This window comes from Centropristis striata, chromosome 13, assembly GCF_030273125.1.
Source record: "Centropristis striata isolate RG_2023a ecotype Rhode Island chromosome 13, C.striata_1.0, whole genome shotgun sequence".
In the NCBI taxonomy this organism is placed as follows: domain Eukaryota; kingdom Metazoa; phylum Chordata; class Actinopteri; order Perciformes; family Serranidae; genus Centropristis; species Centropristis striata.
This window is the reverse complement of record NC_081529.1, coordinates 3795636-3811100: the sequence shown is the minus strand read 5'-3', so window position 1 is coordinate 3811100 and position 15465 is coordinate 3795636. Positions and strand designations below refer to the sequence as shown.

The 15465-nt window shown below is 39.1% G+C and overlaps 1 protein-coding gene across 1 annotated transcript in view; it reads left to right on the top strand.

Moving 5' to 3' along the window:
- Nucleotides 1-14734, top strand: part of LOC131982901 (alpha-1,6-mannosylglycoprotein 6-beta-N-acetylglucosaminyltransferase B) — a 104962-nt gene extending 90228 nt beyond the window's left edge. Inside the window, exons 16-18 of the mRNA XM_059347494.1 lie at nt 3058-3132; nt 11199-11464; nt 14260-14734. Of these exons, the coding sequence (XP_059203477.1) occupies nt 3058-3132; nt 11199-11464; nt 14260-14458 (540 nt within the window). The 3' untranslated portion in view covers nt 14459-14734. The remainder of the gene's footprint in view (nt 1-3057; nt 3133-11198; nt 11465-14259) is intronic.
- The last annotated feature ends 731 nt before the right edge of the window (nt 14735-15465 follow it).

Genomic DNA, 15465 nt, shown 5'->3' with positions numbered 1-15465 from the left:
TGATTTAGACACAGAAACCTGATGAGTGTATGTGCATTTGATTCAGACACAACTGAATAAAAGTGTGCGTTTTTCTTTGTAACCTAACGATAAATTCTCACTAGTATAGATAAAATGCTTTTAAATACTTTAAACACATTAAAAAGTGTGCTATTTTTGGAGATACACCAAGAAGATTGGTACCACTGTCATATATCTGTCTTTAAGTGAGAATGAAACATATACTCTAAAAACAAGTCAGTGAGTGGACTACCACTTTTAAGCCTCAATGTTGGCATTTTTGCTGTCGCCATCTTGGTCTTCGGCTGTTGCCATCTTGTTGGTCTGGGGGTCAGAGGTCATAATAAAGTGATAATTAGGGTAATTTTCTCATAGACTTCTGTAAAGTTGGACTTCTTTTTACAACCTGTGCAGTCTCCCCCTGCCATCACCAGCAGACAGTGACATTTATTGGTGCTAGTAGGTGGATTTGGTTACCCTGAGACAGAGCCATGCTAGCTATTTTCTTCTGCTTCCAGTCTTTATGCTAAGCTAAGCTAACAGACTGCTGAATGTTGTTGATTTTCTCAAACAAGCTCTAGGTAAGACGGATAGGGTTCAACTGTCACCTAACCCTAAAAGCAGTATATAGTTTAAAGAGACAGAGTGCACTTAAGCCCCGCCCCCATCAGGAAGAAAACAATTCCTCGCTTTCCATTTACTTTGTATTGACTTAAAGAGCTTCCTTGTCAAATCCGTCTGTTAGCAAAAAAGGGAAAAACGTCTAAAAGCTGGTAACAGGGTAAAGAATTCTGACAAACCGGAAAAGACACATAAGCTGTTAAAATGTGAAAACTGTGTGAACCTGAAACTCAGTATATTTAACGTTAACTTACGTAAGCAGTCATACTGTATTGAAAGTCAGTTTTAGGCTAAATACATTTCCGTAAGATAAAGCATTTGACAAGATGTAACTCGTGTTGTAGTAGAATGTAGATAATTCAGAAAGCGTTGCAGTATTAAGTACCTAAGCTTGCTAACACATAGAACTTGCTAACACATAGCTAACATTAGCTTGCTAACACATAGCTAACATTAACTTGCTAACACATAGCTAACATTAGCTTGCTAACACATAGCTAACATTAGCTTGCTAACACATAGCTAACATTAGCTTGCTAACACATAGCTAACATCAACTTACCCTCTCTGTTTGACATAGAGTGCCAAAAAATGTTGATGTTTAAATCTAATAGTTTTAGCTAGAAACAGGCATTTTGTAAGCATTTCAGGCCATGGTTTTGTATTGTGGAACCGACAGTTTTCCCCTCTGGTAAGCATGGTTTTCAGAGTATAACGCTTGTGCTCTCTCTATACCAGCTATTCTCAACCTTGGGGTCGGGACCCCAGTTGGGGTCGCGAGATGATTTCTGGGGGTCGCCAAATCATTTTGGAAGTCATCTCTGTCTCCACTGTGTTAAAGTATTCATGTGTTTTAGTCTTTTTGGTCATTTTGTGTCTTTTTTTGGTCAATTTGTGTCTTTTTTTGTCATTTTGTGTCTTTTTTTAGTCATTTTGTGTCTTTTTTTAAAGTGAAATTCTGTTCAGTGAGCGGGGGTCGCGGACAACATGCATGTTAAATTGGGGGTCGCGACTCAAAAAGGTTGAGAACTACTGCTCTATACATTTAATGAGATACATCAAAGTTTACTTACTTGATGGTATGCTTTTAAAGTTTAGAACATAAACCTCACTGCTGACACATCGTTGGATAGTTTGTTCGTCGCGCTGCTGCTCATGTTGTTTATGTTTGATAGCTTCTTCTGTCAGTGAGCTCAAGAGCTGCCTGCCCATCTGACACACTCTTGATTTTAATGGCACCATGGCAATAGGGCATGATGGAAATGAGGAGCGAGTCAGCTGATAAAGAAGCACTAAAAAGTCTGAGACACCTGGCTGATCTCAGCCACCAGCTGGGCCTTTTTCTGGACGCGGCTGCTCCCAGCATAACTCACCTCGGGAACAGAGTGGAAGTTTCATTTTATCATCATTGGTGCTGGCATGAAATAATAACTGCTGGTCACAATTTTTTGTGGCCGAGCAATGCAATCAGTTTGTGTACATAAAATGCACAGTCATTTTGAAAATGTTTTTCGCTGCTGAATTCAAATCACCCTCTATGTTGCGTTTTTTTCTCCCCCTCTCTCAGATTCTATTATATAAAGATGCCCAAAAGGCAAATTGCATTGCAGAATATCTGATGAAGTGCCAGATACATTTCATTAAACTCAGATGAAATAAAGTAATAAGAGAGTGCTAAAAGGAACACAACACTAAAGGGAACCATTTATCAATTTAAAAGCCTGAGTGCTTTAGTGGCCTGATGGTAAACAATGAGATCTCACTTTAGCCACCATGGGAGACATTCACTGCACATTCACAGAGTGCACCAAGAACCCTGACCTGCATCCTGATATATTTCACATTTATTGATATCATCAAAACACAACAGATTTAAAATGCAGTTATTACCGTAATAGAAGCCTCCTTAAGATACCAAACTGCAGTCATTTATAAATAAATATTGTGTGTCACTGCTCCCTCTCCACGACACATGGCATAAAAATATTGACCAGTGTTCTCTTCGTGAATTTGAATCCATTTCCTGCCATCAAAAGTCAGACTAAGAATGACAGGCTGTAACAGCGACACTGATAACGGCACCCAAAGGACCCAGAATGCACAAAAACATCAGCCTCCTGCGTGCTGGATGACCTGTGGTCTGCTGTCAGTTTAATCCATTGTTTGACAAAGTGATGTAGTCGTCGCTAAAAAATAATGAAATCAATTTTCAAAGCTGTCACCTGTGATGCATTAGGTCATTGATTTTAATGTGTGGCTCGTGGCATGATATAAGCCTCTCACAATTACGCTAATGAATATGTCAGCTTTGATTAACTATCAGATGCTCGGTTCCTGTAATTACAATGGCATGGTTCTGAGGACACCACACACACACACACACACACACACGCTCCCCTACTGTTTCTTCATCTGTGTGCACATCTGTGTTTGCAGGTGGAGCCCTTCCTGCCCTATGAGTACACCTGTGAGGGGATGCTGGAAAGAGTTCACGCCTACATTCAGAACCAGGTGGGTCTCAAAGCTCAACTAAAGCAGCAGGCATGCTGGGCAAGGTCTGAAGCATGCAATAGAAGTTATTTGTAGGTGCAAATGTTGCCTCCCAGAAGATTAGGCAGGTTGCAGTTGTGTGGTGTGAGTAGAACACAGAAATAGAAATAAGATTAATCGTCCAGCTGCTTCTGTCTGACTCTGAGAGAACAGCGCAGTCATTTATTAGTGGAAATATTATAGTAATTACACAGTGCCCATAAAGTTGCAATTATTATTGTTTTCATACACAATCCTCTGCTAATTGTGGTTGAGAGATTAATTAATAAAGTTTTGAGAAGATAGAGACAGAGCCGGAGGGGATGTTAACCCCTTAGCGTCCAGTCTGCAAATTTGCTAATATGCTAACAGTTAGCTCTGTAGCAGTACAGTGTGTATGTGCTGGTGCTCCTGCAGGAGGTGTTCACTTAGCAAAGTTTGTTTACAACAAGCACCGGACATTTTGTGCACAGTTAGCGATGCCAGTTAATTCACGATCACTTTGTTTATGATCAGAGGAGATGCTGTGCATAATTATCCATGCTGCTTTGTTTATGATCAGCTGCTGACGTTGTGCACAGTTAGCGACGGCGGCCACAGTTGCATCTCCCGTGTTTAAACCGTCGCGTATGTGATCACGGATCACGGTCAAAACTGTCACTAAGCAATTACGCAACGTTCGAAAACCAAACGTCACCTCCAGAGTCTCCTAAATCCCTCTGGGGGCCTTTTTGTAATGGAGACACGCAGAGTGAGCGGACATTTGAGAGGCCTGAGACTTTCCCGGTGGCCACTCTTCCCCCTAAAGGAAACACGGCTATGATGCTCCTGGAAGTTTTATGACAACATGAGGCCGAAGAGGAGTGTCACATTTTTAGCTTCGACCAGCAGCTCTGTATCTTGTTCTGTTTGTCCATCGCTTCACTGGTCCATAAATCTGTTCCAACCCTAAAGCAACTGCAGTTTTCTCTCTATGAGGCTGAAATTTGCCACAGAGTCAAGTGTTTGTGAGTTTGTGTGTGTGAATGCATATGTGGTTGCAGCTTTTGTGAATTCCACCTCGTTTTCTCAAGTGTTTGTGAAGCATTTTAGTCATTTGTCATGTGTCATTACCTGGGAACAGATACACAGCAAACCTTTTGTCCCCCTGCTTACCTCGACGGTTGCTTTTTTCAGGCGTGTGCAGGTGATGCCTGTATTCATACCAGCCTGTGTGTTTGGAGGAATTCAAACACAACTACCAAGAAATGTTGCATGTACATTTCACTCATAAAAACTTAAAAACTGAATCAGCAATTGGGTTTTTACAACTGCACAGGGTTTCCTCTCATTAAAACATTAATATGTTCATTAATTTCAGCCAACAAATTGAGATTATATTTAAGAAGTTCCCTTTCTGGGGTTTCTTAGTTGCTTAGCCACAGTATTTACTTCACAACTCCGCTGCCTGGGTCAGCTAATAAATTCTTTGCAGCTGCAAGCTTAATAGACGAGCACAGTGACTAATTTTTCTCAATGGCGGTCCTCGAGGACGGTGATGAAAGACGAAAGTGATGCTCATGCATTTAAAAAAAAAAGAGAGAGCTTGTTATCCAACCTTTTATGTACATCAAAATGGGAATTCATTAACAACCAAGACATAATTTTGTTGTCCCTTTTAGTGAAATCCAGGGTGAGTGCTAATAGACGGAAGAATAAAACACACAGACAACCATATACCCACACACACATTTCTATAATGCTTTTTTGTAGATGTTGGTGCATCTGTCATGTTGTGATGGTTGGTATCGTGTCTGGAAGTGGCAGGTTAAAGAAATGTGTTAGCCTCTGCTCTGACACCATCTCTTCCCAAGCTGACACACACACACACACACACACACACACACACACACACACACACACACACTCAACCTGCCGTGACTGACTGAGAGTGTGACTGCCTGTCTGACTCGTACATTGTCAGACTTCCAATCAGTCTCTCCTCTCTCTCTTTTCTTCCACTTTTCTTAACCTTCTCTTCCACCATTTCTGACTTTTCCAATTTCATTTCTAACTTTTCAAGTCTCACAACTCTCCCTCTTGTTTTTTCACCGTCTGACTGAACCTCTCGCCCTTGTTATCTCCCACAATGACTTCCCCTCACCTCCAGCCACTGGCAGAGCTCCAGTCCCACTCTGACCCTGATACAGTGTTCTCTTCTGGCAGCTCTGTCTCTTCCCCTGTAACCACTGTCTGAACCAAGTCTGTACCTGTCCTAAGAGTTTTGTTTCTTGTATCCTTAAAACTGTGGAGAAAACAATTCAACGTGATCGACATTTCTAAATCAGCCGGTGAAGGTCAAACGTGCACATTTAGAGAGGGGAGACGGGTGTTTTTGAGTGGTTACCATGTGGAGGAGTGCAGTTACTGTCAGAATTAAAAAACAATTAAAAACAGTTAGTGAGGAGATCAGAGATACCTGACTGTCGGAGGAGGATTAGGGCCAGGTAGGAGAAAAAAATAATGAGATGGAGAAAAAAAAAAGTCATTAAGCACTTTGAGAATGAAGCCGAAATGTCAAGAATAAAATTGAAATACAATATCAGAAAAAAGTTAAAATGTTAATAAAGTAGTATAAAGTATACAGTACTGTGCAAAAGTCTTAGGCAGTGTGAAAAAATGCTAAAATTTTTTTTAAAGCATTCTTATTTTACAGCATTTTTCACACCTGCCTAAAGCTTTTGCACAATACTGTATATCTAAAACATTCACATAAATTACATAAAAGCAGATTTTCCCTAAACAATCATAGAAGCCTACTACTAAGAATATCCCATTTATGTGTAGGGGGATTTTAGTACTAATACACCCTTAAATACTGTGGTTATGTCTCCTTTTATGACAGTGATGAAAACCAGTTTGTAGCTTGCAGTCTACCTTACTGTTTGGTTAGATGCAATTTCTTCAAAACAATGTTCCTCTGATGACTTATTGCCAAGGAGAACAACCAATCTGTGAATATCTTTACAACTTTAGAGAACTAAAAAAGTTGCCTTTTTCCCGACATTTTGACTTTTTTTCTCCAAAGCATATTTCAACTTTATTCTCACATTTTCACCTTTTTCTGGTAATTTCGACTTTTTTCTCAAACTGCATATTGAAAAAACATTTCCTCTCATTATTTCTTTTCTCCTACCTGATCCTAATCCTCTTCTTTAAAACTGAGGTACCCTCTCAAATTGAAACGACTTGGCAAGAAAATTTTAGAAAAGTGATCATTAAACCTGATAACATGTCAGCTAAAGCAATATTTATATATCAACCATGAGCAAAAAAGGATAACACATCTTATTGGTGACGCAATTGTTATCACATTACTTTAAAGGTCATTAACAAACTGAAGTCTAAAGGACTTCATGTGACTTCTCCACTCTGTAAATGGACCATTAATGCAGTTTATGGATTAACACTAATGAATGGTGCGTCCGGTGAAATGGGATAAATGCTAATATAAAAGCTTGATTGATCCATGAAATGGATGTTTGTTTGTATGGACCTACTCACCAGAGTCATAGTGTCACTGATGGGGAAGCTCAGGTGTGAATAATAAGATTAATAATAGCTGAATTCCATTTAGCTGCTTCAATGTCAGGGTCCTGGTGTAATGCATGCTGGCTCATTAGCTGTTTCAATTCATGTATTTTATGCACATTTTGATGCAGTGCATTAGAAAGCCTCAATGGAAACGGGCACATTTGGTAAAACTTACTTAATTGCGCAAATTATGGTTTTTGCCTTTTTCAGAAGAAGATGCACTAAATGAGATATGTAAATGATCCCATTGTAGGCATATGACATAGCAAACATGTTACTTACATGATCAGCTGTTTCCACTGTCAGCATCTTCCTGCCCAGTATAGTCATTTGTTTTCTTTTCAGGACAGCATGAAACACGGCTAATAGCTGACATTTCAGATTGTGCTTTCTATTGTAGATACTGTTTAATGGTAGCCTGGCTAACACCAGTCTAATCACAAATGAGATTAGTCTGGAAACCAGCCACTCATTTCTCCGTAGAGGAGGTGTGGTTTACGATCCTCCGGAGCCGTTTATTGGGCGCTTAGAATGTCTATCAAAGCGTCTGTAGGTAGCTCTTAGCCAATCAGATCAGTTATACCAGATGACGTAGTAGAGCAACAGAAATTGATGTTTGTTGTGTGTGTGTCTGTGAGAGAGTGTTGCTGCTGCTTTGCTTCTCCAGTTCTCGCTTTCTGCAAGATTATTTATTTTCACGCCTTATTCCCCCTTATGTCATTCAGCCACACACATCCACTGATTTTATGGGCAATTTATGGGCTCCGCTGTCCCCAGCTCGTAGCGAGATCACCGGTGTTATGGTAGCGGGGCTAGTAGCAGGGCTAGTAGCAGGGCTAGTAGCGGCGCTAGTTGTGAGGCTAGTTGCAGGGCTAGTAGCGGCGCTAGTAGCGGCGCTAGTTGTGGCGCTAGTTGCACGGCTAGTAGATAGCTAGTTGGTAGATTAGTAGATTAGACTTTTCCCAAATCCAGTCGGAAGCAAGGCTAAAACATCCTTTTTGGTGGTGAAACAGGAGTGTAAAGTCAAACGTTGTTCTTCTTTTAAAATCAACTTTCGCTCTAAACTATTTAAAACACCATCTACAGCTAAAGAGAGTTTCGCGTCTGCTGCAGCCATGTTGGATCCGTAAGAAAACTACAAAACTACAAGCTTCCGTCTGCCGAGTAGTACGCGTCATCGTCTTGCCGTCCCTCCCCGTTCTGTGATTGGATCCCTAAAACAGGGCTAAGAAACTGCCCTGGTTGCCAGACTGCCTGGAGGTTCGAAATGAAATTCGAGCGCGCAAGGCAGTATGGGTATACCCAGGCTAGTTTAATGGATGATTACATGTGTAGTTTATAGCTAACTATCTTATAGAAGCATAGTGACGACAACACATGCAAGCTGTGGCAGTGCTTTGACTGTTTTTATTGCAGCTGCCTGGTCACAAACATTCTCAAATTGCAGCTGAACAGTTACTAAAATGTGTTTCTGAAGACATTTGAGGTGAGAAGTAGGCAGGTTAGCTGCTGCCTAGTGTGACAGTTTGATCTAAGTTGTGCTGGATGTCAGTCATCATATCAAACCTGCCCCGCATGACATAAAATGAGCAACAAGATCTCGAGCCTAAACGACAGGAATGACCAGCAACCATCCTGACACATATGAGCGTTTGACAAAAGTGGATCGCGGTACATTATAGCATTAAAAAAAAATAGTACACAAGTCATTTTAAGTACACGTATGGTTCGTTGTGTTAAAAAATGCTGCAGGACCAGACACATATATATAATAAAATATGGGCTTTGCAGGACTTGTCTAGTTTCCAGGTTGTCCTGAAGCAGCAATTTATTTAGTCTTCATTTGCATTTCTTTTTTTGCAATATTTCATACATAGCTGCTGTCATGGCTTGAATATAACAGAGCAATCATTAATGTTATCTGTGCTTTTTGACTACAAAAATCATGTTGAGTTCAGTATAAAATGGTACATACAAGTGTGCAGAGCTATAAGTAGTTACATGTCAGAATAACAAGGTCTCCTGTATGATAAAAACAGACAGATTAGTTAATGACTCCCCTGCATGTTCTTTTCTAATTAAGGACATAATATGCACAGAACATGACACGGTTAAACAACCTGTTCCAATCAACAAATTGCTTCTCCAGACCTCACCAGCTGATCTTTTGAGTCATACACCTTAAAATCTAGAAAAATAAGACCCCGGTTGTTTCGGATGTTGTTTTACAGTTTGCGTAGGATCGGACATTTTCTGGCTTTGATGACTCATAGTGGTAGTATCAAAAAGACAGCATTCTCTCCTTGTTATAATAGCATACGCTTGTACCTTTTTGGTGATTACTTGGGAAAATAAAACCTAAGACACACATAGTTGATGAATAAGACAAAACATGATATTATTACAAACACAAGCAATCTCAGCCAACCCCTCCGATCCATCTCTGTCTCTTAACCTTGCCCCTTTCCATGCCTCGTTACATTCTTGATGAGCTGCGGGAGTGTGTGTTAGTGTGTGTGCGTGCGTCACAGATGTTGTCTGTGTTTAGAAGTGGAAGTGCAGCAGAGATGGAGAGATTGGTAGCCTAGTTATTGCCTGTGGGCACTGGGAGCCGGTTTAATAAACGGGTCTGGAGGCCAGTGGGACATGTCAGAGAAATGTTATTACCTGGGTCTTATGAATAGCCCCAGCTGGAGGGGGAATCTAATCAGGGCTCTCACCAGAGCCTAATTCTGCCTCCAAATCTCATTTGTTATTGGGTGGCATGACTGTGTTCATATCATTTCCTGGAAGATTGACGAGGACCTGTCAGCTCTGATAAGCACCTTTGTATCATAACAGTTCTTTATATTTCAGCTGTCCACATGTATGTATTGCAGAGCTGAATGCATAATGTGTCACTGCTCTGTAGTGGAGTGTGTTTTAGCCGACAGGTCAAAGTGCTGCAATAGAACACTGAATATACGTACGTACGTCCAGACTCTGTACTCATGGGGACAGAGCCTTCTCTGTGGCGGCCCCAAAGCTGTGGAACAGCCTACCTCTCCAGGTCAGAGCTGCACAGTCTGTTGAGCACTTTAAAACATTATTAACCCTATAAAGCCTGAACCATGAAATAATTGCCAGAAATTCATTTTTTTTAAAAACTGAGTGCTTATTAACCTGCTGACGAATTTTTAAAAAATTAATAAATTGCATATATGAATTCTAATTTGTATCATATTTGATACATCAGGTCTTTTTGTGCAATTTGTTGCTCACAGTTTGTTTTTCTCGAACTAACAAAAACATATAAACCCTAACATTTTTAACCTATTAAGACTTTGACTTTTCCTTTTTCCTCAAACATGCAAAATACATATTTTTTCCATATAACACAACATCATACATCTGCTGATATGAAGTTTTTTAATGCAGCAATGACTGATCCACTCGTGGAACCTGCATATCATTTTTGCTACATCTGGTATTTTTGTGCAATTTGTTGCTCAGTTTGTTTATCTTCAACACATGTATACATCAGGTTTTTGATGATGTAGGTCTCAAAAATGACTGTATCTAATATGATACACTTGGCTTTATAGGGTTAAAAACCTATTTATTCTCCTTGGCGTTCAGTCCCAGCTAGGCAAGAATCCTTGGCTTTCTTTTTACTTTTTACCCTTTTATTTGTCTTTTGTATCTCTAACTCTGTTTTGGATTGAGCTTTTATTACTATTTTACTCTATTTTATTTTATTGTTTTACTGTTTTTAGTATTTTATTGTTTTTCCTATTTGTGTATGATGTATTCTATTTTAATAACTGTACAGCACTTTGGTCAACTGAGGTTGTTTTTAAACCCATAAGAACCCACAGTGACACCCATGTAACAAACACTTTAAATATTCTAGAGCAGGGGTCTCAAACTCAAATTACCTGGGGGCCGCTGGAGGCAGTATCAAAATGACCAAAAAAATCTAAATTACTTAAAAAAGACACAAAAAAGACAGACAAAATGACTTAAAAAGACACAAAATGACCAAAAAAGACACAAAACTACAAAAAAAGGACACAAAATGAGAGAAAAAAAACTAAATTACTTAAAAAAGACACAAAAAAGACACAAAATTAATTAAAAAGAGACATAAAATGACCAAAAAAGACACAAAATGACTGAAAAAACACTAAATTACTTAAAAAGACACAAAATGACCAAAAAAAGACACAAAATGATAGAAAAAAACTAAATTACTTAAAAAAGACACAACCCCCCCCCCCACAAAATTACTAAAAAAAAGACACAGAATGACCAAAACAAACCACATCATAAATATGTTCTGCGTGGTTCACTGGGTCTGTGATATATCCCCCATAACTTTCCTTTATGGATAACTGGGTCTGGGTTCTTATGGGTTAAATGTGCTCTATAAATAAACTTTGACTTGACTTGACTTGACTTAACTGAATATGGCCACTTTATCTTTTTATCTGCAGGATTTTTGTTCTCCTGAAGCTCCGTTTCCTCCTGTGAACTCGTCCTGGCTGAGCAGCCCTCCCAGTCCTTTCATCCTCCTGCCCAACTCCAGCATCCTAACCTGGGCCTCCAACGCCAGCTCCTGCCCGTCCTGGCCGCCCCTCAGCGCTCTGCGCCTTTTGGCTTCGCTGGAGGGTCAGTCGTGCGTGAAGGCGTGCCAGAGCGCGGGACTCATCTGCGAACCTGCCTTGTATCGTTTCATCAACATTAAGGAGGCCTTCAACGCGTAAGACGTTTCTTCATTCATTTACTATGCACAATTTGGCCTCAGAACTGTTTTTATCATTACATTTGGTCCAATTTGTGCATGGCTATCACAAGATAGTCATGTTTTTGCATTCCTAATATCAGTTTTAAGGGGAGACACAGGAAGAAAACAGTTTTGAGATTGTCTTCTTTTGGAACCTGGTCTCACAGGAATCCGTGAAATTTCCGGATCACTCAGATTTCCGTGAAACTGACACGGATTTCGCTACAATGCAAGTTAATGTCATATCCCGTGGATATCCCATGGATATTTTTTCCTATTGGTTTGTTCCAAGTCACGTGACTTTTAAGGTTCCGGCGGTCAGAACAAAAAACATGGCGGACAGTTCTCTCATTTTTAGTGAAAAAAACAATATTTTGACTTAGTTTCTGCATAAAAATGGATTTTGATCACATTTCTAGCGAGAAATATATGTTTTATTTTCTAAATATTCACTCAGTGAATGTACATAATCACTTTGTATGTTGGAATAGCCACGGGATATGACTGTCATTAACTTGAATTGTAGCGAAATCCGTGTCAATTTCACAGAAATTTGAGTGATTCCGTGGCTATTCTACGGATTTTGAGTTAAGCAAATCCGTGGCTATTTCACGGATTCCTGTGAGACCAGGTTGTCTTTTGAGACATGTCTTCTTTAAGATTGGTGGAAAGAAAACATCCAAAATACAAATTAAGTTGTTTCCTTTCGTACATTTTATCTCCACGGTCGCCCATAAAGCTGGAATAATTTTGTCTTCAGACACAATCCTCTGTTAATTGTGATTTCATTGTGATATGTTTGGAAGATATTGATTAATAAAGTTTTTGAGAAGATATACACTTTAACTCTTTCATTGTCAATAATAAATCACATTTATTTCACAATTATTGCATAGACAGAGGTAAAAAAATATATATTTTATTCTAACTTTTTTACGGGTGACCGTGTAATTTAGGTGTTTTTTTTTACTACATTTTATCTATTTGTGTCTGTAGATTTCTCTAAAATTCACCAAAAGTAATCATAAGATAATGGCTCATTTGCATTTAAACATAAACTTTCAGAAAACTTATGATATGAAAACTAATTATCATAATGTGAGTTTCATAGTGATATCTATTAATTAAAAACTAAAACAGGAATTTTGAACCTGTCTTTATCTAGTGTTTCTGTTCTAGATGCAAATTAGCACACATTTAATAAGATAATGAATAATTTGCATATTATACATAATTTCCAGAATATATCACACAACATAATGATTTTCTTTACATACTTAATCATTTAGGGGGCAGTTTCATGGTGATATCTAGTAATTAAAATGTTTACCAGTGTTTACTCCCTTTAAATCATCAGTATGTATTAAAGTAAAAATCTCAGCCTGTTCTCCTGTCAAAAACCTTTATTTATGCTGTGTGTACAGTCAGCAGAAAACAAGCTATGCCTCCGTATTTCACCGTCCGCTGCAATGCGTCCGCCACCATCTTGCTGACGTAAATAGTGATTGACAGCCAAGAAAAGTTTAAAAGGGCGGATTCCCACACTGTGAAACAAGAGTAAACCATTTTTAACTTAGATTACGTTGTTTACGTAAGTTATGTGAATCACATTTTTTAATGAAACTTGTGGTTGTCACGTGACCCTTGTCACTACTTCACTTCCGGCATTTATGTACATTTATTTACAGATTAAACCAGTGGCGGACTCAGACTATTTGAAGGGCAGGGGCGAAAAAATAAAAAGGGCACATTCTGCACAACATGGAGCCCCACCAGCACGCCAAATTATGATGCATCATGAAAATGTTTACATTTTTAAGTAAAATGCATCTATTTTGTGCACTTTGAGAGCTAAATGAGAGCAAACATCTCACATAACATTATTCATATTCGTGATACCGTATTGTAATTTATAACGCCTTACTGGGGATTTCCTCTGCGCGTAATGGTAGCGTAGCGAACCAGCCGTATACACGCGAGATAACGGGAACATAGAATAATCCTGAACATACGGGAGACCTCGAGATCCCGTGATAAACTGTGTGTATAAAGTAAACAACAACAACAAACAGCTTTGTTTGCTTCTCCAACGTGGAAGATCTGTTGATCTGACCATCTATCCTTATAAAAAGAGTGTCTTATGGCATAAATGATTGTATGCTGTTCCATTTCAACAATCAGACTCTTGTAGTCCATGTCGTGATTGATTGATTGATTGATTGATTGATTGATTGATTGATTGATTGATTGATTGATTGATTGATTGATTGATTGATTGATTGATTGATTGATTGATTGCTGATCTGGTGCCCCAGTCAAGACGTAATGTTGATGTGAAGTAGTTTTAGGCTGCATGAACTGCGTATTGTGTTTTATTTTGAAAGGGGGCGGAAGTGTATTTCGTTGATTCTTTGTCGGATTTCCTGTCTGGTGCAATCTGCTCTGTTGAGCTTGACCATGAGCCATGAGCTTCTAAACCTAAGGTCAATGGTTTTACAACATAAATCCATTGAAACTGGATTCTTTTGTTATAACTGTGGACCTTACGTGTGTGCTATTTTTAGAACGTGCTTTTGTACCGCGAGCCACGTTTGTATTTATGTGCTGAAAAGCGAGTCACAATACGTACTTAGTGGCGTAATTTGTAGTACCGACACACAACCTCCTGTGCTGTTTATGTAGGAGAACTTGTTGAAAAATCTGCACCTATAGACCAAAAAAGTTCAGGTTTTATTTGCACCCTCCACATTATTGATTTCTTCCGTGGGCAGGCTGGACCTCCAGTGTGACGGCGTGGAGTCTGAGATGAACCACCTCTTCCCTGCCTTCTCAGCAGAGCACGCTGAATGTGGCCTGCAGCAGGACCCGCTGCTGTTCAGCTGTGCCGGCTCCAGTGCCAAATACCAGCGCCTCTGCCCCTGCAGGGACTATCGTATCGGCCAGGTGGCGCTGTGCAGAGACTGCCTATGACCAGAGGAGGACCTGTGGATGGAGACTCTTTTCTAACACTTTGGCGAGATCTCTTTAAAAGAAGAGAGTCGGTGGTGAAATGCTGTAACACATAAACTCTACTCTGTTACCTCTGAACAAGGACGGGCGGCCACAATTGTAAGACGGTATCACCTCTCAGGGAACTGCATGATTGTACTTTGAATCTGGTGGGTTTGAAGCCTCGGCTGCATTAGGACCAGTGTCACAAAAGTCACAAGTAAATGTGTCGTTCGATGGATCAGTTAGATTTGTAAAGAAACCATGAGCAATCAAAAGGAAAGCTTTGATTTGTAAAAAAAAAAAAAAAAAAAAAAACATTGCAAATGCTTGAAATTCACAAGTGTGTTTACTCAGTGTTGTGTGAAAACCTACAGTATCATAGTGGAGTTTGAATATTTGTACTAGATGCACCCAAAGCCATTTACACCATGTTGAGATGTACTATTTTACATGTCCTGTAATGAATATATTTGTACATAAGTGTTGTTTAATAAAAAAATTACAGGGGGAAATGTTTGTGCTGTTATTTATAATAGGATATAATGATAAGGAATTGTATTATAGAGTAATTTTCATAGTTAGAGATATTTACAACTGTTATAATGATCAATGGGCGAACATTTTTATAATTAATTTTCTTTCAGATTCTTTCTAAATTATAAGATATCATCAATCTTTTATGGTCAATTTCACAAAGCAAAGATTGGGGAAATGTGCTAATTACTCTTTCAGATTGTGATTTATATGCAATGCTGGCTCACACTAATTAGTTTATAAAGCAGTCTTTGGATACAAGGTGACAAAAGTGTTTCGGTTTCCTGTGTCAATGTGTTTTGGATGAGTTTTGGCTCGAACTGAAGCAGATATTTGCATATAATTTATTATTCTGCAGCACAGTTTTACTCTAGCCCACACTAAATTATTATTGTGTTTACTTTGATATATGAAGGCATACTTTCTTTCATCAATCAATTGGGAATCAGACA